Source organism: Tachysurus vachellii, chromosome 18 (genome assembly GCF_030014155.1).
Source record: "Tachysurus vachellii isolate PV-2020 chromosome 18, HZAU_Pvac_v1, whole genome shotgun sequence".
NCBI lineage: Eukaryota > Metazoa > Chordata > Actinopteri > Siluriformes > Bagridae > Tachysurus > Tachysurus vachellii.
The window spans coordinates 3,196,526-3,219,199 of NC_083477.1; the positions used below are offsets into that span (position 1 = coordinate 3,196,526).

Below are 22,674 nucleotides of genomic sequence, written 5' to 3' on the forward strand. Positions count from 1 at the left end.
GGTGCCATAGGATCTCTAGTTGGCAAATAAACATGAAAAAGCGCTTTAGTGTTGGTTAAATGTTTTCAATCCAAATAAACCACCAAATCGACTGTACATAGCAGGCATAACCAGAGAAGTGTTTGGGCTACGATACTCCAGTGAAAACTTGCAGGTGTTGTCTTGTCAGGAGAATATCATTATCACATTAATATAAGTTAAATAATGTGTGAGTGAGCTTAAATGAAACTAACATTAGGTAGTTGTATGAAAGCCCACTGGTGTCCAGTGTCCCTAAACCTTACCTGCTGCAGACAAGGATTTAGCAAGCTATCATTACCTACATCTGTTCACTTAAATAGTCGAAAAGCTTCACATGCCGTTCTGAATTAGCCGCTAACAACATGCAATACTGTCTAATCTATTGTTCAATAAATCTAAACATTTTGTTTATAGTTCTACCTAAGTTAAAGTACTAAAATACTTGCCTATACTAGGCACTGGGGGGAAGTCGTGGCCTAATGGTTAGAGAGTTTGACTCCTAACCCTAAGGTTGTGGGTTCGAGTCTCGGGCCGGGGTTCGAGTCTTGGGCGGTCAATACCGCGACTGAGGTGCCCTTGAACCCCCCCCAGGTACCGAAACACCCCCCCAACACTGCTCCCTGGGTGCCGCAGCATAAATGGCTGCCCACTGCTCCCGGTGTGTGTTCACTGCTGTGTGTGTGTTCACTGCTGTGTGTGTTCACTGCTGTGTGTGTGTTCACGGTATGTGTGTGTTCACTGCTGTGTGTGTGTTCACTGCTGTGTGTGTGTTCACTGCTGTGTGTGTGCACTTTGGATGGGTTAAATGCAGAGAACGAATTCTGAGTATGGGTCACCACGTCACTGTATCCACTATTAATGTACTGCAAACGAATGCATTTAAGAAACAATTTTTATTGTCAAACAGCTGATTTTACATTATTTAGCAGACTCCCTTATCCAGAGTGACTTAAATTTTTATTTCAATTTATACAACTGAGCAATTTATACAACAGTGGCAGCTTGGCAACCTGGGATTCCAACCCATGACCTTCTGATCAGTAGTTCACCGCCTTAACCACTGAGCTACCACATCCCAGTTAGGACATGTTAGAACAGTTAGCTGTTCATGTTCTTCCCCACACACATCTCCATAACAAAAAATCATAACCATGGCATCCTTATAACAAATAACGAACAAGACTTTTGTTTAGAAGCAAGTATGGAGTTGAAGCGGAAATTCTCGCACTAAATATGCACTATTATTTACTTATACGGTTTGCTAAATAAAAGGAGGACATACGGCGATTCGGTTTGATTAGATTCGACTTTAATATCATTTTGCAAGCTATACAACTATTGGGATTAACCAGATTCCTCAGTAACCTTAGCTAGGTAGCATAACTGGAGAAAACACATCAACGTCCTCACTACAAAACCAAAATTTACATCCCGTTATATTATGCGTATTTCTTGTTTACCGTCGTTTCGATTCGAAATAGTATTTTATACTGAAAAGTATGAATTCGAACGATGTTTTCAGTCAATAGGTTTATTAACCTGCAAAAAAAAAAAAAGAAAAAAAAAAGGGCGCCTTTTTGGAAGTAGGCGTGGTGCATGGGCGGGGTTAAAACAACACAGCCAATAACTGTGAACATCCTCATGAATAATAAAGAGCTGGAGGAAAAAAAAACACCCAACCATGCTTAAAAAGCGTACATGAGGAGGAGGAGGAAGCAGTGGGGGGAAGAAAGAAAGAAAAAAAAAAAAAAATCTAAGCACCTAAAGCGGTTCAAGCAACATCATCGCTGCTTCAGTTTTAGTCCACGTAACAGATACAAGCAAAGGGTTTAGGGAAAGGGAAATCTGGTGTACTGACTGCTGCCTGACATCCTGTTGCATCGTTTTTTGTTTAGAATTGCAGCACCGATAAGGATATACCCAGATGGTGAGTGTCTAACAATCCGTTTCTCGTTTTGATTCAACGGCAAGCGGCGAATCCAGAAGGGGGGAGGGTCGTGTCCCAAACAGCGTCTTCCTCCCTTGACGAGTGCACGCGATCGAACGGCTTTTGCACACGATTCCTAGTGCACTCGATTTCACTGATCTCGTGAATTGGACTTCCAGGCAGCGAGTATCGGTGTTTTTTCGCCTTATTGTGATGAGGTGCTTGTTGTCTTACAGGCGTTATGCTAACCACAGCTAGTTTGCTAAACAGAACATTCTGTTTTATCGTTTGTTACATTTAGGATGTTGACGAAGGAAATAGGAAATGTATTAGCAATGCTATTTCTAAAGGTAGTCTTTATTGTATTATTGTTATTGTCCAAAAAACAAAACAACAACAACAACAAATAATAATAATTAGAATAATAATGTTAAGTAAATGCGGTATCCTAGCAACAGAAGAAAAGTGTAAATGTTACATACGGTTACATAAAGTTGGATTATCGTTTTTATTTTCCGGTTTTATTTCAATAAAAAGTCTTTTTTTTATTTTTTTTAATAATTTTTTTTCAGTGTTTTAATAAATTTATTTTTTTATGCATTCAGTGCAAGAAAAATCGACGGTCTCTTTTAATTTCACTCTCATACATAATTTATTTCTAAGCATATCCGGCTTCTTTGGATGGTTTTAATATTTTAAATTTGCACGACATGTAAATTTGAATTTCTCCTATTTATAAGCTGTATTTAAAACGATCTGAATGCTCCGTGTGTAGGAATAATAATAATAAAAAAAGATTTTTATTTTATTTAAAAAATGCATATTTTTTTGGAAATGTATAAAATAATATTTTTTGATAAATTGCTAAAATAATATTTTTCAAGTTTACATTGCACAAATTACATTAAAAAAAAAAAAAATAATAAAAAAATAATAAAATTTAGGCATTTATATTGACTGTACACGAGACTAAACTCTGGTTTCTTTGCAGTCTGTATGAATTCATTGCATTATTGTTGGGATCATATTGTTTTATAAACAGCAGCCTGGTGAAACGGACTAAATACAATATATTCATGCTAAATGTTTATTAAATCTTTATCAGATAAGCGAATAACTATCAATAATATACGAAAATACCTATAACCGTTAAAACAGTTCCTTATTCTTGATGCTGACGAACATGAAAGTGATCTTTGATTATTCTTTTTGTCACTGATGTCTCGTTTGAGGTAATCTGCAATAAAAAAGTAGTGTTTCATGTTTAAATTAAGTCTAAATAAGTGTTTCAGAGCTTTCTGTATGTTTCGCTGACTGTTATAGCCAAATAAAATACTGGATAGTAATAAAAAAAAAAGACGAAATATACTTGACAAGATGGAAGATGTTAAGAGCCAGCGGTGACTCGGCAGAGCTAGGATTGGACGTTACGGTAAATCGTCATCGTGGTTTGCTGTAGATCTTTCATTTTAGTCAGATATAGACCTAGATATTGGTTGGTAAAGAGGAAATGGTATTTATGAACAGTGACATTAGATTTTTTTTTTGTTTGTTTTACAGTATTTGAGAAATCTTTGATGTTTGATCTTGTAATTATAGTAATGTTGGATGTTTACTGGATGTTCTTTTGATATATTTAACCACATGATTTTGTATTAAAATTTATATAAACTTTTATACATTTATACAGCTTGCATATTCAGGGTATCCAAGAACTACATTTTAAGACCTACTTAGCCTTTATAGGTAAAGAATAAAGCCCTAATAAATACAGGCAGAGTTACTGCACGTGGTGAAATGTTTTATGCATTCTGAGCTGAAAATGCAGACCTGCTCTGACCAATCAGAATTAAGAAGTGAGAAGCCGTAGTTGAGATAAACAACAGCGGGTTCAAATGCGTTTCAGGTGACCACAGATGCAAGAAAAACACCTGGAAACGGTGTGCATGTAAATCTAATCCTGTTCGAATAGGGCCAAAGATCTGGGACATGAAGATGGTCAATAATCCTGCACATCTTCTTGCCCTGATGAACGTATAGAGTGAAAGGAAGCAGATCAGACCAGTGGATTATTTTATTACAGTCTGCCTGCCTGTGTGTGGCCTCATGGGATGTTTGAGAGGTCTTCCTCCTCAGCTTTTCCAACATCCTCTGCTATTAAACTGACGGATACCGTTCATCCAGACGTTCATCTTACAGGCTACACGCCATGATGATTTGGCTCTCTGTGCAAATCAGGCCTTGTTTTAAACCTGGAGTAAACGCTGTTCTGTTCGATATTAATGTACTCTCATATCTCGCTGACTGCGTTTGAGATCTCTGGGTTTAAAAATACAATATCTAGTAAAATACAGGGAGGAAAAGTGGTTGCAAGTAGGAGGCGGATGATTATGATGATGATAAGAACTTGGCACATGGAAAGTGAGGTTCCCCAGAGATGGTTCACGCCCAGCTTCAGCAAATGTTCGTACACAGGGAGATATTTCATCTTTTCCCCCTTGTATTTTTTTTTTAGATAAGAGTAAAATGTTTTGTGCGAAGTCACCCGTGTTTAAAAGTGTGGATGGTTTGTTTTTCCGAAGTCTTCTGCTTTGCATACCTTCACATGTGCCCAGAGCGTTCGCCTAGGTATCGTGCATCATGACTTATATAACAGAGCGTCTCTGTCTATAGCCTTCTGTCTTTTGGCTATTCTTGGAGCTCTGTACTAATGAAATTATGCCAGCTAGGACTCTGGGGCAGCCGGTGAAGTCTGATAATGGCATCACTTTTTTTCTCCCCTATGCTGAAAATCCCCTTATATGGCTGGAGAGTGAAAGATGACGCTCAAGCTTCATATTTAAATAGAAAGTTCCACTGAATCACCAGGCTGAACCCTGCAGATCTGTTTATCTGGGATCATCAGAAAGGCGGAGATCGTAGAGAAAAATGGCACGGGGTGGGGTTGGTGATCTGGGGGGAAGGGCGCGTTTACTTTTTTCTAAAAATATTGACAGCGACATGAAAATTGGGATAAAAACAGGAATTCTAATATATCCAGGTTTATATATAAGCTTTTGTGATGTACTTGGAGTCTGATGTTTGGGAACGAGTGAGAAAATGAGATCAACGTCCATCGTTCCTTTAATTAAACATTTTTTCTTTACTCACACGATTTTGCTTTTGAATTCTGCATCTCTACAGTATTCACTCATGCATTGTGTCCAAATCAAGCTAATAACTGCACTTACGTATCACGTATCACGCTTATCCAAGGGCTTCATTTTAGCATATGGAAAGGACGAGACTTCTAAACAAAAGCTACATGCGCTGAAATGGTTTTTCTTCTTTTACTACAACAGTTAGCCAAAACGACACTATTTTTTAAATAATATTTTAATATAAACATATATTTTGTCCATTAATGGGTACATTTACAGTTGTGAAGCGTAGCTTATCAGCCATAAACCGTAACTCTCTCACCAGCCTTCCTTTTTTTTCTCCACGGGGAAAAAAATTCAGCTTGTCGTATCACTGTGAAACCTCATAACTCAAATTCCAGAAGATTTTCTCCTGAGTGGAAAACTTCAAGCCACAGCTTTACCCCAAAGTTTTTAAATCTGATATACAAGTGGATCGACTGTAACTACAGAAACCGTAACTTACTTGAAGTAACAGATGAATCTGTTATGAATCGACAAACTGATCGATCAGAAACAAGAATGCATGTTACGTTCATCATTCCGGTTTATGGGTCGTTACAGGGAGGAAAAGGGTTAAAGAGGTTTGTTATGGAAATTAGAAGTGGAATATTTGAACTTGAACAGGTTCGTTAACGTTTTTTTGTTCATTTGCCTGAACTCTTACATTGTCGGGACAACGTGGTTCTGCTTTTGGCAAGCTCGTCGTTTTGAAATGATGTACTGTCAGTAACAATACAAGCGCCAATATATAACCATTTGCGATATTTTCAACATTCAGATTGAACTCTAATAAACATGGGCTGTTTACGTCTATCTTTTCTACGCCTTCTACTGAAAAGCAGCCCGAGGCGACGGTTATTCGAGCGACTGTATTATATAAATAGACATGTCACATTCCATAGAAAATCTCCAGACTAGATGAAACTTGTTGCTGTGGGTCTGCCTGCATCCTGCATTGCCCCGATTGTGTAATCCGTTCGTTTTTTTGCGACAGAAGCGTGTATGTCACCGCCAGCAGCGTTTCTGCATCCCGACTCACTCGAATTTCACCACTAGGTTTCAACACGTCCTTAGGTTTGTTTTTTACATGCTGTCAGGAAAACCTGAGCACTCGCTTTACCTGTATATAGGTTCAGGTGTATATGCTGCCGACCCGAGGTGGGAGAATCCAGCAGGGCGGCGTAAGCACGAGGAATTATTGCTGTGTTTAATGTCCGGCGGTTGAAGTTCTCTACCACATTGAATGTACATGATCCAGATCTGAATCATTCAGAGTGAATTCGTAAGTCAAAAAAAAAAAACGACCCCAAAACAAAACGATCTCTCGAGAAGAGTCAGGTATTTAAACTTACCTACAGGGCAAATAGTTATTTATTGGAACTTACTCGAAAACATATCGAACAAACGAAATCTGTGGACATATCGTGCATGCTTCGCGTGTCCCCGAGTATCGATAATCAGGGTGATATCACAATAGCCTGAAGATTTAGATTGGATTTAATCATCTACTATATCTAATCTGTACTACTCCTCTACAATCAAACTGCAGTTGAGACATTTTTCCATTTTTATTTTTTTTTTCTGAGTTTTTATCATATTTGTTTTTTTCCTCATTAAAAAATGCGACAACCTCATAACAACACAGCAACGTTACACACTAAGAATTAATCCACAATATAATACTCTGCCTACAGAGAGTGTGGTTATGGTATATTATTCAAAAATAAAGGGATCGTAGGTATTATGTGGTGCTGTGTTGGTACATAATGAATTTTTCCCTGCTTCTGGTTCTCGCCTGGATCTCAACACGTTTTCCAAGATTTTTTTTGTCATTATATTCTCGTTCTGGAAATGCCACGAATGATTGAGAGGTCAAGGGGATTATTTTTTTTATACATTTTTTTTATTCCAGGTTTAATTTGAGGAAAAACAGCACAAAAGGTGTGAAAGGGTGAGTCCTCGAGACATTTAAAGAACTAGACCTGGACTGGACCAAAAACGGATCAGATTCAGACAGACAGTTCTGCAGGTCATGGAGGACAAAATGGCCACCTTTACAGACTGTTTTTTTTTTTGTTGTCGTTCCCAGATTACGTAAGCAAAAGATGCATCACGATCATATAAGCAAACCGCAAAGTCGTCCCCGTGATAGAAAACGTTTCCTCTGACAGTTACAAACACCGACACTGGAGACTCCCTCCCTGTATTGTCCTTACAATAAACCCTCAACGTATCAACATTTTCCAAACTAGACTTGGGTTACATGGACTGTCCAACTCTACAACGTTTTTGTGTAGTCTGTTACTATGGAAATGATGGCTTGGATAAAGCGTATTAATATAAACTTGGGATTTGTCGTACTTTCTGAGCTGCTGTTTTAGATAGTTGTATCAACACTGTAACACAATCGTCATGTCTGCTTTTGTGGTAGTCTTTTTAAAAAATTTTTTTTAACCGGTTACGCCAGTAGCTAGAGATTGTTGTATATAGTCTTATTAGGAAGTCATTTTTAAAATAATAAAGCTCCACTGTTAAAAATGACAAGATCTTTGTACTGATATCAGACCATGAAGAGCCACAAATTGGTCTCCAGTGCTACTGATGAGCAGGAAATGGAAAAAAAAAAGTTGCGGCTAGCCAAACTTGGTCACGGTTCCAGATATCCAATTAAATTTAAAATGCCGTTCGACTCGGATTTTGGAAAAGTCTGAATTGTGCTCTTGGCTGTACTGTTTCTTGGTGCTTCTGTGGCTTCAAAGGAACCAGAACGAAAGCAACAATCACACAAGGAAGATTTGTATTACAAATCAATCCAGCCTGCTTGTTTGCATACAGTGGAAGAATCGACATTGACTCGTTTGGCTGGTTTCGTTCCATGTTGTTCTTTTGTGCCAACGAGAACAAATTTTGCCCAAAACTGTGGCTTGGCAGCATTATTTTCTCTCTCATCTTGAATGCTCCCCCTGACCTGTCAGACCTTCAAGCATCGTCAGATTTCTGAGGAAACTGTACTTGTTTGAAGTGTGTGAACTGGTTGGTTTGCAAGAGTCAGCACTGAGAAACTCGCTGACTTGTTTCTCATCTGGTCCCTGTGTTTGCTTCTCTTTTTTTCATCAGCATTTGAGGCTCAGACCCCATAATGCTGGTGGTCTAGATGGCACTCCCTTTGGGAGACCGAGCAACCCTATTGCCCCTGTCAGGCTTTCTAGGTCACCTTTTAACCTTTCTTCCATTATCCTGCTTCCATGGTGTTCTCGAGACCCTTGGGGATGGGGGGCAGATGCTGGGGTTGGTAAGCAGCTAATGGATTAGGGAATCGTCCCTAGCCTTGAAAATCGATACCAGGAGATAAAGAGAAATGGTTAAGTGAAGAAAACATGAGCAAATCTCTCAAATCCAAATTCAAGTCCAAGAGTTAACCAGCCCTGGTCAAGCTTAGCTTTCAAGATCAGACTAGAACGAGCGAGTTCTACGTTTTTTATGGCACCTGGTAGTCTGTGTATATTTGGAGATGCACTGATAGGAGGTGCATCTCTTTAACCTCGAGCTTATGAGCCGTAATAAAGCTCAACCTTTCATTTGTAATTAGAAGAAAAAGAAAAAGTAAACAGATCCATCCGAAGCACAAACACAGGCACATGAGCAGCTTCGCACCATCTGCTCTCTACAGCTCTTCTCTCTAGCGAATTAGAGAGCGAGGCACCTTGTACTGGCTTAGTGCTCCGTCGCGAGAGATGATGTCATCTCTCCAGGGTAGCGATTCTGGGTTTTAAATGTCGCCACTCTCGCAAGCTGCCAGGAAAGTGAGTGAATATGAGAAGAATATGAGACGCCAAGTTTGGTGTTGCGCCTGATTGAATCCAAACAGTTCTTAAAATAGCAGGGCTTAAAACACAAAGCTAGCGGCCTGCAAAGACCTAGCTAATTCCATCACACTGGTGCTTAAAGGGACAGTGCAGTGAATGAGGATTGCTTCTTTCGGTTTGTCCTGGAGCTACAAGGCTAATGTAATTAACCAGCAGTGGAAGGATAGTTTAGCCTCCAGATTAGCATCATGACTTGCATCTTTGTTCAGCGTATCAGATCAATACACTATTCCACTTTATTCACGTTGAACTGTTAGAATAGATATTACACACACACACACACACACACACACACACATATATGTAGAAAGAGGAATATACAAAATAAGTGAGTTTTTTTTTTTTTTTTTTTAAATGACCCATATTCAAACAGTTTAATATTAAGTACTTGATATCAAATCCCTAATTAAATGAATGAAGTGAGAGTGTCCTGGCTGATCGTACCTTCTCACTCAGAACTTGCCGGTGACTCGTTACACGTTGAGCTCCTTTATCGAAAGCAATTGTCACCCACAAGTGATTTAATTTACGAGGCTATTATTGAACCAAGTCTGTAAAGAAAAACTAGAGAAACAAGATGAACTGAGATTTTTATAGAATAATAGTGACTCCTAGAGAATCATGACTCCTAGAGAATTGAGATTCTTAAAGAATAAAAGTGACTCCTAAAGTATTAAAATCATAAAAAAGAATTATGATTCCTAAAGGTTATGTTGTGGGATTTATTATTTCTGACAAATCGCAATGGCAAAAGAATTTGGATTTTTAAAGAATAATCCTCTCCAAAAGAATCGTGACTCTCAAACAGTAATGACTCCTGGTGCCTAAAGTTTCATGATTCCTAACGATTCCTGATTTGTATGATTTGCGATACCTGACGAATCATATGTAAAGAATCAGGACTCCAAAAGAATCGTGATTTTTGAATATCACCTGCTTTAAAATTAGTCCGTCTAAGGTGTGCGCTTTGGTTGATGGACTTCCTGTTGGATGAAGGGAACGTTGTTTGTATTTCTTATTTGCCGGAGCTGTTTCTTTAAGGCACCTTGCTAAATATCTATGCAGGATGCTGCAAACATTTCTGGTCTTTTGAAATGTTTGTTGTGAAATGTGGAGTTGGAGGAACCGCTGATCTGTTGCATCGATCTGGTGTGAGGTTTGAGTGCAGCAGTGTATATAGTAGTCTTTCGGTCATGAGACTACTCCTTTAGGGGTCTCCGGGGAGGACAGATGGGGCTCTGACATCGTAAAGCTCATTGCAGGAAGAGTGATGCGTCATCGTGACTTCCTGCAACAAACTGCCTCCATGGTTGAGCGAATAGCGTGTGTGCGTGCATGTGTGTGTGTGTGTGTGTGTTTTGGTCATATTATGTACAAATAAGGCAAAGATGAGACAGATGGCACCAGACAAAATAGAGCCCTCCTCAAATGCTGAGTGTTCGTCTCCCTCGTCTCTCTTCCTCATAGTGCCGTTTCACGTTTACTCACATGCTTTCTACTGCTTCTTCAGTTGCTTGCAAAATCTGTTGAGTTTCCTGTCTTGCACTTTTATGGCTATTGCTATAAAACAGTTCATGCTGTATTCTACGTGTTCTTTAAAGCCTTTGAAGCCTTTTTTTCCTCTTTACCTCTCTATAAATTGTGATACGATGATAAACACTGACGTGTGCGTAATGAAATCAGTGGATACCTTCGGGGTGATGTCGAAAGAGCTATAAATGGGGGGAAAAAAAAAGTTATTTGTGATTATATAGGAAATAAAACCCTAATGCGGTGTGCTGCTATTCTAGGAAAATGATCATCAACCGAAGGTCTGGGATTAAACTACGGTAGTGTGTTCTGTTTAAAGGAAAATAATACTAATAAATATTACTAATACCGGTTGACCCAGGTGGATTTTATTTATGCCACGGCAAGTAGGTACAGTTAATGGTGTGTGACAATTCGCTTCCTGTTATCACTCTCGCTTTTTTGTTTCTCGCTTCCTTGTCGTGTTACCGAGAAGCTAGAAAGCATAAAGACTTTAAGCTTTACCTCTGACTGTTAACAAGCTCTGACACTCAAAACGCCTTCCATGGATCAAAACATGTCCACAACTACATTGTCTAAGTAAAATCTTCTAAACGACGCTACACTTTTAATCCATTTGATATCCGGCTATTTGGATTATAGGTTCTTGTGAATGAGCTGTTGCTATAGAAACTGCTTATTTATTTATTTGTTTGTTTGTTTGTTTGTTTATTTAAAAAGAAGTCCTGTGATTTGTAGATAAGAACTATAGCAAAAGCTGCCATCGGTTAAAAAAATCATCATCTCTGGCCCTGTATGCAGACATGCGGTGGTTTATTGAGGTCTTAAATCAGTTTCAGTGAAACCTTTTTGAAGCTCAGACCCCACGTGAGCAGCAGCATCTCTCTGCTGGGAAGGAACAGGAAGTGGCTTGTGCAGTTACACACACACAGACACCCGGCAGTTGAACGTAGAGATCTGGGTGTGTTTTGGTGTCGCTGAGTGAGAAACGAGTGCATTAGCTCAATCGTTTCCCTTCAGAACAAGGAAGTGGTTTGTCTGGTGGTGTAGAAGCAGACTGACTGACAGCTGTAATAATGACAGCTGTGAAAGTATGAAATTTAGGTAGTATGTTTTTGTAGAAAGTGTTAAATGGATCTGCTCAACATGTTTTGGAACTACGTGGCTAATAATTAATGGAAGTGTACGTCCACCAGTGACTCCAGTGGATTGACACTTTACCTTAGCTGCTGTGTGTGTGTGTGAGAGTGTGTGTGTGTGAGAGTGTGTGTGTGTGTGAGTGTGAGTGTGAGTGTGAGAGTGTGTGTGTGAGTGTGAGTGTGTGTGTGTGTGTGTGTGTGCGAGTGTGCATGTGCGTGAGAGAGAGAGTGTGCATGTGCGTGAGAGAGAGAGTGTGCGTGTGCGTGAGAGAGAGAGTGCGTGTGAGTGAGAGAGAGTGTGAGTGTGCGAGAGAGAGAGAGTGTGAGAGAGTGTGTGTGATTGTTGTTTGGGGGGTTCTGGTAAGTTGCTCTATCTTGTGATGGTGTAGTCTTTTTTCCCCTCATGATGACTGTGTACACTTTCGTCCTCTCTGTATTTATTGAGGTCAAGAGGTCTGTGTGAATCGAGTGAAAACAGAACTGAGCAATTAGGAAAATGAGCCCTGGGTGTGGTGGAGCGTTCAGCTGTAGGTTTGTGTCCTACCACAACTTCATGTCCTGTGACACTGTGTGCTGGAGTAGCATCGTTCTGTCCATACTGCAGAGTGTAGGGAGGTGGAGCTCCAGGACGTGTGTGTGTGTGTGTGTGTGTGTGTGTGTGAGAGCACATGTGTGCATGTACACTATAAAATGATGCTCACACAGATGGAGATGTCAGAGTGGAAAACGAAAGTGTAACACGAGCAGGTCTGTGTGCACGACAAAGTATACAACATGAGGAAGAGGACTGCAATTATGGGATGGCATGTTTTGGAGTTTGTTGTCAGGGGCAACCGAATATTGGACATCTTGTGTTACTTACATCTTATTTTTTTTTGGGTTTCCAGGACAACCTAAGCCCTTCTGATGAAAAGCCTGTCCAGCGCTCCAAGGTAGGGGTGTGTGTGTGTTTGTGTGTGTGTGCGTGTGTGTAAGGGTGTTGTTTTTTCTGCATCACCCGTTTTTAATCTGTTTATCTGTCTACTTCACTTCTGTTTGTTGTGTTATCTGTCTTCTTCAGATTTTCACTATAGTGTGTGTGTGTGTGTGTGTGTGTGTGTGTGTATGTGTTTCAGTCTTTGAGCTTTAAGACACAGAGAGAGACTTGTGCGTCCTGTGACAAGACTGTGTATCCGATGGAGAGATTGGTTGCCAACAACCTGATCTTCCATACGACATGCTTCTGCTGCAAGCACTGCAACACCAAGCTCAGGTTAGACCCGAGGCTTGCTTAAATATAGAATACAACATTGTGTGTGTGTGTGTGTGTGTGTGTGTATGTATGGGGGGTTCTGACCTCTCGCTCTCTCTTTTCCCTCTGTAGCCTGGGCACGTATGCGGCGCTGCAAGGCGAGTTTTACTGCAAGCCGCACTTCCAGCAGCTGTTCAAGAGCAAAGGGAACTATGACGAGGGCTTCGGACGCAAGCAGCACAAAGAGCTCTGGGCCTCCAAAGACGCCGAGAGCATCACCAAGTCACCGTGACGACCTCGCCACCCTCCTCTTCTACTGATCTCCAGCGCTTTCTCACCTCTCAACGACTGAATCTGATTCTGTCTAAAACCTGCCTCTATCTCACACACACACACACACATACACACACACATCAGTACACACTCCACACATGCACAAACCAACACATGATGGGGCGGGCATCTCTTCTCGAGCAGTTTTAAATCTTCTGCCCTTTAGCTTTTAGCAAATGATTTTAAATTTTAAGTTTTTCTTCTTTTTTTTTTTTTCTGCGTGGTTTCATCCACAACAATTAACTCACTGATTGTGACCAAAACCCCACTTCAAAAGGGGAGGTTTTTTTTTTTGTTCTGTTTTTTTTTTATTTTTAATTTTTTTTTATCTTCTATCATTTTTTCCATTCTTTTGTCAGGTACACATGATGGCACATGAAAGGTCCTTTAACTGAACTACTTACACGAATACAAAATTTTCAGGATGTACACTCAGGTAGTGGTTCTGGGCGGTGTGATCCGTTATTTCTGTCTATGGACGAGCATTATATCGTTTATTATTATTTTTTTTTGTAAGAGAGAGTCAGGCGTCCACATTGCCTTTTTCTTTTTAATATATCAGCAGGGTATTCTATCTGTGAAAGTACAGGGTATAATGGTACTGTATGCATCTCTGCTGAACATATCATACTCAAAAGTCTTAAAGGGTGCTTTCACACCTTATAGTCCGTTTTTACCAAGTCTGAAACTTGTACTTTCGGTATGTTTGGTTTGGTTTAGTGCCCGTTGAGTGTCGTGTAGTTATAAAACCCAAAATTCATTAAACAGAAGTGCTCAATAAATAATTAGGCAATTTACATAAACAACTAATTTACCTAGTGTTTATATCCTCGATCTGTCTAAATCTTTAATTTTGGCTCTTTGTGTTTCCTGGTGCATTTGATTCACCGGAACGATTCAGAGTCTAATCGCTTTCTCACTGCAGTTGGACCGGTGCACTGAGACGCTTTCGGACCTGAGTGCGGTTACGGTGTTTTCGTCTGCCTAAAGAACAGCACAGGGAGGAAAAACTCACACCAGGGTTCTGTCCAAACGGACTAAACTAAATCAGATATGAAGGCACTCTTGAGGACCGGTTCACTTCATCCACTAAAGCACTTGATTTTTTTTTTTTTTAACTCCGTCTTCACTTTCATATTGTTTCTTTACTTTATGACTGAATTTCCAAAACCTTACAAAAATATACTCCGGCCTGTAACGTTTTTACTGCTTTTGGACTTTCTGGTTTTTAATTCTCTGCCATTTTACTCGGTAGTCAGATGACCAGAAAGTTTTCATTTTAAATGTTTTTCTCTGCTCCAGTTACCGCACGATCGCTGATCGATACATGACTTTACTTCATTACACAGTGAACGTACTGTATTTTGCTGAAGTGGATCGAAGCCGCCGAACCGTGAGGGTTTGTTCTAGCTGCAGTGAATTTGGTCTTGTGTGAAATGCTGTTACAGCGTGTCGCACTACTACCTTCCCCCCACTGCCACTTCCTGTCATCATATTGTTCTGTCTGCTTCCTGTTATCTGCTTTGTGGATTTGACAGTATTCGCTCGGGTCTTCTCTAGCATGAGCTTGTGACGCCTCATCGTCGCTCAGAAATGTGCACGGGTCATAAAGTTTTTGCCCTTTGTTCTCATCTCCATGCTATAATGAGGGCCTCGTGAGTTCAGCCTTCTTTAGCGTGCTCAGGAGGCCGTGTCCTATTACCTTTATGTGCACGTGACCTCAAATGTCCTGTAATATCCTTTAGTGAGTTAAAGTATCACCTTGTTTCACGAATGTGGCTGAAAGCCTGAAATGCAGCGGCTTATATTCCTGAGGCTCGAATGAATTCGGTGTTTGTGTTTCCAGATTAAATCCACTGTCAAAGTCCAGTAAGTGATTAATGCCTGTAATATAGCAGTCTAACATTTAACCTTGTTATGTAAGTTTAGGTCTACCAGCCCAAAGCACTTTTTCAACATTACACACTCCCCATTGTAACCATGTTAAAGGGAGTTTACGACATCTCCCAGTACTCGAGTTCTGGGTCTTGTCATTTGGAGCTGATTACTATCTAGCGTTCAGGGCCTTGGAATTTGAAGAGTACAATTTTGTGTTCAGAGCCCTGTTGTTACGAGTTGATTTAGAATATCTCCCGGTACTCTCTCATGTTCAGGGTCTTGACATTTGGGAGGAAATTTGCAATATTTCCTAGTACTATCTTGTATGCAGGGTTTTGGTGATTGGGGGTAATTTGCAACATCTCCCGGTTCTATCTTGTGTTCAGGCTTTAGCATGTAAAGGGAATTTGTGACATCTCCCAGTACTAGTTCATGTTTACAGCCCTGGTGTTTAGAGTGAAATTGCAACATCTCTCACTACAGGGCCTTGGCATAATGGTAGCACTGACAGAAGGCCCCATCTGGTGGTGGGAGAAGATATGACTTATTGGCTGCAAGAACAAGAGTGGCTTTTCTGATTCAGTTTCAATCAGTGTGTTTTGTTTTGATCATCGTCTTTGATGTCTTGTAGTGAAGCCGGTCGGTAAATTGCTTGGTCGTTAATTGTTTTTCTTGGAAAGTACTTAGAAAGCCATCGAGAGGCCGAGCAGACGCTTCTTACCGCTTGAATTCCGTAGAAACCCCTTTTCTTGTCGCACATGTTTGAGATTACTGTGAAACTGAAGGCGCTGTGAGTTTTAAAAATGTATACAAAGCTCTTGCCATGAGGCAAAACAATATTTTCATAAGTGTTAAAGTAAGAGTAAAATAATAAAACCTGTATCCATTTCAAATCTTTACCCAAAGCTTCTTCCTTTGAGTGTTCAGATTTCTATCTGCGTTTTTATTTTATTTTATTTTTTTTACCCTTATGTTCATTTCATATGTAGAGTTCACATTTTCACAGGGCTATAAGGTACAAAACCACACGATATTAAAGTGTCAGTTTTACCTCTTTCTATGTTCAGTGACTATGGGAAATGGGGAGAAAGGGTACAAAATGTCTTTTGCCCGATGTTCGTTGTATCTGTGGATGTTACTTTAGGTGTAAGCCTTATTTAAAGTAGAACTACAAGCATTTTAAATGTACTGTAGAGGATTGTCAGCATGTTTCTCGTGAGTGAAGACGTGTGTGAATACATAATGGAGTATTCTGTGTCTTAACTTCAGATCGGTGGACTGAACAAGGTGGCCTTAAAACGGCAGGAAGTTAAGATTTGTTTTTTTTTTTTCTCCGTTTTTATTCCCCCCCTCTGCATCTCTATTATTCCCACAGTGTCTGTTCAGGTCTTGATTGCTTTTCATCACCTGCACAACAGCACCTACCTGGCAACCACTTTTAAAAAGCATTTTAAAATGACATTATAAACTGTGAGATCTTAATTTTTCCCCTTTCTCCGTCGTTCTGTACTCCCTTTCTTTCGACTTTTTTTTTTTTTTTTTTTTAATTTCTCATTTTTGTACATGCTTTTGAAAAAAATAAATAAAAACTCACTGGTGTCTATCTGGTTTGCGTGTGCTTTATTATTATTATTATTATTATTATTAATCTGAAGTATTTAAGACCGCTGTGATATTGTGTGTGTGTTTTTACTTCTAGAATTTTTTTACTTGGATCAGTTTATATTTGCATTTATTGTTTCAGTGAACGGGTTTATCTAAATCGATTGAAAAGCGATCGAGGTAGGAGTCCAATCCAAACACTTATCTGAGCAGTTAAACATTTTTATGTTGTTTTAACCCCAAAAACAGTTGCAAAGTCAGTGTCTGTGTTGTTTTTTTTTGCGACAAGTAAAGGAAAGAAAGACGAAAAATGGCAGGAAGAAGAGTTAACCACATATTTATAATATTGTAATACGCCCAGCTTGGTGCAATATTTCTGCTTGTCCACTGAGTGGCGCCATATCTTAAAAATCTATAGACCTTTCCTTTTAGTAAACGTTAAGAGTTGAACTGGCCCAGTTTTTTTTTGGTGGGGTAAGTTGCTCGGTTCGGTTCTTGATTAGAGTCAAACACCTAATTAAGTGTTTCACCCTGCCTGTGATAGTATTTTAATGACTGAAGTTTATGAAAATATGAAAGCTCCCATGAGTGCAACCTGTGGCCATTGCTTGAAGTCAGGGGTGTCCAATTTTATCAACAATGGGCTGGTGAGGACACGGGTTTTCAATCCAACCGAGCAGAAGCCACATCTGAGTGTACTGAAACCCAAGATCAGTTGATCAAAGAGGTGGATCCAGTTGTGGCTCCTGCTTGATTAGGATGAAAACCTGCACCCACCCTGGCTCTTTGTGGATAAGATTGGACAACCCTACTAAAATCTGATGTAAGGAATATCAGTTTTTCTGCCACATTCCACCACCTGAGTGCTAGGATAGAGAGGTGATTTGTTTTTTGTCTTCCTTGTATCTTGAGGGATGGTGGGTTGAGTTCACTTGAGGGGAACCATGGGTTTGCTAAAGCACCTTGAGAAACACTATATAGCTAAATATTTGTGGACATTTGACTATCAAACATCCCATACCGGTATCCCCATTGGTTGTGATAACCTCCACATGTCTGGAAAGGTTTTCCACTAGATGTTTGGAGCGTGGCTGTGGAAATTTGTGTTCATTTAATCACAAGAAAATTACTGAGGTGTTTTGGTGTGCTTGTGTTACAGTTTACCCCAAAGGTGTCGATTGTTGATGTCAGGGCTCGGTGCAGAACACGCAAGTTCTTCCACTCCAAACTTGGCAAATCATATCTTCAAACACATCCTATACGATTGTTCCCGTTCAACTCTGAGGATGGAGGTAATACAGAAAAGGGGTGATGAAAGAGAACAGGAGCTCCGTTCACACTGCAAGTCTTAATGCTCAATTCGGATATTTTGCTCAGATCTGATTTTTTTGTTTGGCTGTTCACATTACCTTTTAAAATGTGGCCTATATCAGATACCAGTGTGAACTGTTTGCTGTTTGGAACTGACCCGCATGCGCAAACGAACAATAACAATAACGTCACACGCAGCACGCCGTTGCGCTAAAGTTGGCGAGGTTATGGAGGAAGTAAGCATTTTCGCTTTTCTTTCTAAATGTTTGTGTAATGGCAGCACAGAGACGCAGTGTTTTGAAAATATTCGGATGTCGAGGGCAACTTTTGATTATTCGATCCATTTTGTAGGCGTAGTCACGTTTGTGTGCGAACTCGCCGGCGCATAATTGTGACGAATGTCGTTGTAGATTGACGTAAAAGTCGCATCAAATCCGCTTTGGTTGTTCACACTGCGGCCACATTGGAAAAAATCAGATCTGGGTCTGATTCAGGACCACATATGGAAGTGGTCTGAATCTGATTTGGAAAAAAAAAAAAATCAGATCTGGGCTAGATTTGAGTGTTCACACTACTCCTGAAGAAGTCTGACCTGGTCACATGACCCCAAAAAAAAAAAATCAGATTTGGGCCACTTTTACCTGCAGTGTGAACGGGACTTTAGTGACACAGTGACCAGATGTATATAAAAAAAAAAGTGTGATTGTTTAATCCAGAAGCTACCTACAAATGATACCAAGCCATCTGCTTTAGGGATAAATAACAGAGAGAAAGTTTTGGCTACACCTTACAGAGAGCAAAGACCTTCAAAATAACAACCAATAACAACTGGAACACGACGGTGTCGTTTTTGTCATCTTTTAGCTACCGACTACCTTGTTCGAACTATCATTTGTTAAGGGTGGCACTTTAAAAACGTCCAATCTGGCAACCGTACAGGATAGTGTACAGCACGCAGATGGAAACCCAGCCGCAGAGAGAAGTCGCTCGCCTCCGTTCGGACCTAATGTTTGTTCTATTCTAGACACGGATATGAGGTTTATCACCCGTACGCGTTTCTCCTGTCGTTCACGGGCCGGCGGATTCTGAGGACAACCTCCCCTTTTTTTTTTTTACCACCTACTTCTGGATTTAAAAACTTTTCTCTCGCCAAAGGAAGCGAACACACGGGTTCCGGTGGGCGCCGAGCTGCTTTTCCTTCTTTCTCCTTCGGATTCATCCTGGATTTCGACGTTTGTCATCGTGTCAGCAACTTTCCTCGAGCTGTATTTTAATTTATCGCTTTTTTATTATCATTACTTTTATTTTAAAGTTCATTAACAGGGTTCATTTGGCACAGTTTGTCTTTTTGACGTGTTGCTGTTCGAAAGCAGGTTCGGTTCTATAACCAGGCGTCCTAAGTAGCGCACGAGCGCTCTTATACAAGTTTGAATAATAACGGAATTAACTGTCATCTTCGTCAGCGCGTCTAATCGCCATTTTATTTATCACTCGTTTCTTTCACTTTTCGCTGCTCACACGTGAAAGTTGTTATTATTATTGGTTTATTTTTTTTTATTTTTTTTTCGGATGCAAAGTGAATCCAAGCCTCCGTCGTGCCAAAGCACACCGACCCCACCGACCTGAGGCGAGGAAAAAAAATCTGCAAAGTTAGCTTAAATTTAGCATAAAAAGGCGGCATTAAAAAATCACGGAAATTTCTCTCGTACGGTTCTAAATGGATTTCATAAAGGCAACACGTTTACTGTTACACCTTCTGTGACTAACTGGGATCGACTCTGGGACATTACAAGTGTTATTTCTTCATATATTTTCAGTGAGACTTGATTTGACTCAGAGCTACGATGAAAAGACGACGGAGAATTCTGGATGTTTTTCTGAAGTCGTCAGAGAAATTCCGTCACTGTCGCATCGTGATATGACGACAAGGATTACACTTAAATAAATACAAACTTTCTCACACCTGGGACTTCTTAAACAATGGCAGCGTCAGCTTTTTCCCTCGGTAACGGAGAGGCTGGACTTTTCCTGTCAGCATCACTGAAATAACTGTAGCGTTTCTGCTTCTTTAATAGACTTATTAAATAAACACTGTGCGCTGCGCATGCGCGAAGAGAGGTCACGTGCCCGGCACCCGCGCGTTTCAGGTAAGAAACAAGGGGTGATGCGATACTACTTACGATACCCGATAGACTCAGATAGATTCTCTTATCGTCATCTCACAGGGTACAACGAAATTAAGTGTCAGTCCTTACGGTGCATAAGTATATACACATAAATCTAAAAGAATATAAACATAAACGATCAGATGATATTCTCTTTATTTGGGCTAGTAAACAGCTGAGATATCGCACTTTACATATTGCATTTACATTTACAGCATTAAGCAGACGCCCCTTATCCAGAACGACGTACATTTTTATGTCATTTTTATACAACTGACCAATTGAGGGTTAAGGGCCTTGCTCAGGGGCCCAGCGGTGGCAGCTTGGTGGACATAGGAATCAAACTCACAACCTTCCGATTGGTAGTCTAACACCTTAACCACTAAGCTACCACATCCCCCATATTGCACGTGTGAACAATAAATTAAGTACTATTAAGGTGTTTAGTAATGTTATGGTATTGCACGTTTAATGTCTTCTGTGCAGATTTGTGGTTGGGAATAAATAAATAAATAAACAATGTGGTAGGAGTCCGTGTATGAAACGTGTGGACGTGAGTGCGGGTGGTGCAAATACGTTCAGAACATTCAGTGATGGTGTTTTTTTGGGGTTCTGTAACAAAATGCTGTACGCTATCTGTAATGGACCTGGGGTAGAGACTGTTCTAGCATCGCGAAAGATTGATATCTGTATTGATAACAACACTGACGTGGTGTCATCTGGTACATGCGACGAATGTGTGTGTGTATATATATATATATATATATATATATATATATATATATATATAATCATATTAACAGTGATTTAGAACTGATTCTTTTAAACAGTAAGAGTGCAAAATGTCAGTTTGTACGTCCCTACAGCTTTAACTGTCTGTTATGTAGCTGATGTGTTTCGCCATTGTACATCTTCTCTGCTAGTTCTTGTGCAATTTCTGCACTCGCTGACAAAATAATTTTCTTAAGAAACATCACATTTGGACATGCAGTAATGAAAGTGCGAGGATAATGAACATGCTCACTGAATGCTGAGCAGACAAATTCTAAAAAGAAAACTAACAAACATAAAGAATAGCTCAAACGATTGATTTTATGGACTTGCGCCTTTGCTGTTTCACGGTTTTCACCACCGCAGTGCTCAAGTCTAAAGGTAACTGGAACGATGATGCTAGGGTTTTGTTAAATAGCATAATTCTGTCATTGTACGTTTATTCATTTGGCTGATACTTTTATCTTGATTGACGCAGTGGAGCGGAAAAATTTGAGTGTTAAAGGCCTTGCTTACCTATCAAAACAGTAACAGCTTGGTGCTGAGATTCAAAATGACTTCCTGCTGATCATTAGTCCAGGGTCCCAACCACTGAGCCGCCACTAAAATGGTTCAAATGGCACTCCTATTAATTGTGATCAGAGAACTCCTGATGTTCTGTCTGTTGTTGTGGGTAATATGGACTTAAGTCTTAACCCTGAGTTCATGCTAGCAAGCGACACAGTTAGGGGTTTTTTGTTTTTTTCCGTTGTGCACGCGAGCAAGCAAGCAAGATGCAAATTATGCAATTTGTGCAAATTAGGAACAACATGCTACTAAACACGCAAATCGAAACAAGCGGCTCAAACGATTCCTAGGACCAATGCGAGGGAGCCTTAACATGTCGCCGATTACAGCACGTTAAAACAGTAGTAACAGTTTTTTTCTGTCTTTTAATGAACTACTTTTTCAGTACTTAATTTACTTCCGCTTTATGTTATTACTCAATAGTTACCACCATTATTAACATCTGAGGAACTTTTGCAAGTAACAGTTGATAAATTATGCCGATCTGATTATTTTTTTCACAGAATCAATGTAGAAACTATAAAGAGATTATGTTTAAAGGTTTATTAAGCTAAACCAAGCAGTAAACTCTGTTTTTAAAGTGAATAAGTGCTACTTTGTTTAGCATTGATGCTGTGAGCAGCCATGTTGATTTGATGTCAGTAGCTGAGTATGAGGAAAACCTTCTAGACCTTCTGAGTCTAGGGTTGTGTTTTTTTTTCTTGTCAGACGTTAGACTGTTTTTTTTTTTTTTTTAATTAAAATGGAGCACTAAAGTGGAAATTAAAATAAAAGTGTACAATGTGTGGGGGGCACGGTGGCTTAGTGGTTAGCACGTTTGCCTCACACCTCCAGGGTTGGGGGTTCGATTCCTGCCTCCGCCTTGTGTGTGTGGAGTTTGCATGTTCTCCCCGTGCCTCGGGGGTTTCCTCCGGGTACTCCGGTTTCCTCCCCCGGTCCAAAGACATGCATGGTAGGTTGATTGGCATCTCTGGAAAATTGTCCGTAGTGTGTGATTGCGTGAGAGTGTGTGTGTGTGTGTCCTGCGATGGGTTGGCACTCCGTCCAGGGTGTATCCTGCCTTGATGCCCGATGACACCTGAGATAGGCACAGGCTCCCCGTGACCCGAGGTAGTTCGGATAAGCGGTAGAAAATGAATGAATGAATGTAC

General features: G+C 40.1%; 2 protein-coding genes across 3 annotated transcripts in view; both read left to right on the forward strand.

Annotated features, from left to right (window-relative positions):
- The first annotated feature begins 1,747 nt into the window (after nucleotides 1-1,747).
- limd2 (LIM domain containing 2) lies at nucleotides 1,748-16,708 on the forward strand. 2 transcript variants are annotated; one of them, XM_060893174.1, is made up of 4 exons: nucleotides 1,748-1,948; nucleotides 12,553-12,597; nucleotides 12,781-12,917; nucleotides 13,029-16,708. In XM_060893174.1, exons 1-4 carry the CDS (start codon nucleotides 1,946-1,948, stop codon nucleotides 13,186-13,188), a joined length of 345 nt encoding a protein of 114 aa, XP_060749157.1. In that variant the 5' UTR covers nucleotides 1,748-1,945; the 3' UTR covers nucleotides 13,189-16,708. The 2 variants fall into 2 exon arrangements, with proteins under 2 accessions (XP_060749157.1, XP_060749156.1); XM_060893173.1 differs by lacking the exon at nucleotides 1,748-1,948 and adding an exon at nucleotides 11,564-11,617.
- A 2,264-nt stretch (nucleotides 16,709-18,972) lies between these two features.
- The window catches only part of map3k3 (mitogen-activated protein kinase kinase kinase 3), a 29,981-nt gene continuing 26,279 nt past the window's right edge, over nucleotides 18,973-22,674 (forward strand). The window contains exon 1 of the mRNA XM_060893123.1: nucleotides 18,973-20,167. The gene's annotated coding sequence lies outside the window, so the exon portion shown is untranslated. The remainder of the gene's footprint in view (nucleotides 20,168-22,674) is intronic.

Coding starts and splice junctions, on each gene's coding strand:
- limd2 (XM_060893173.1), top strand. Junction 12,598..12,780: donor AGCCTGTCCAGCGCTCCAAG/GTAGGGGTGTGT, acceptor TATGTGTTTCAG/TCTTTGAGCTTTAAGACACA. Junction 12,918..13,028: donor CACTGCAACACCAAGCTCAG/GTTAGACCCGAG, acceptor TTCCCTCTGTAG/CCTGGGCACGTATGCGGCGC.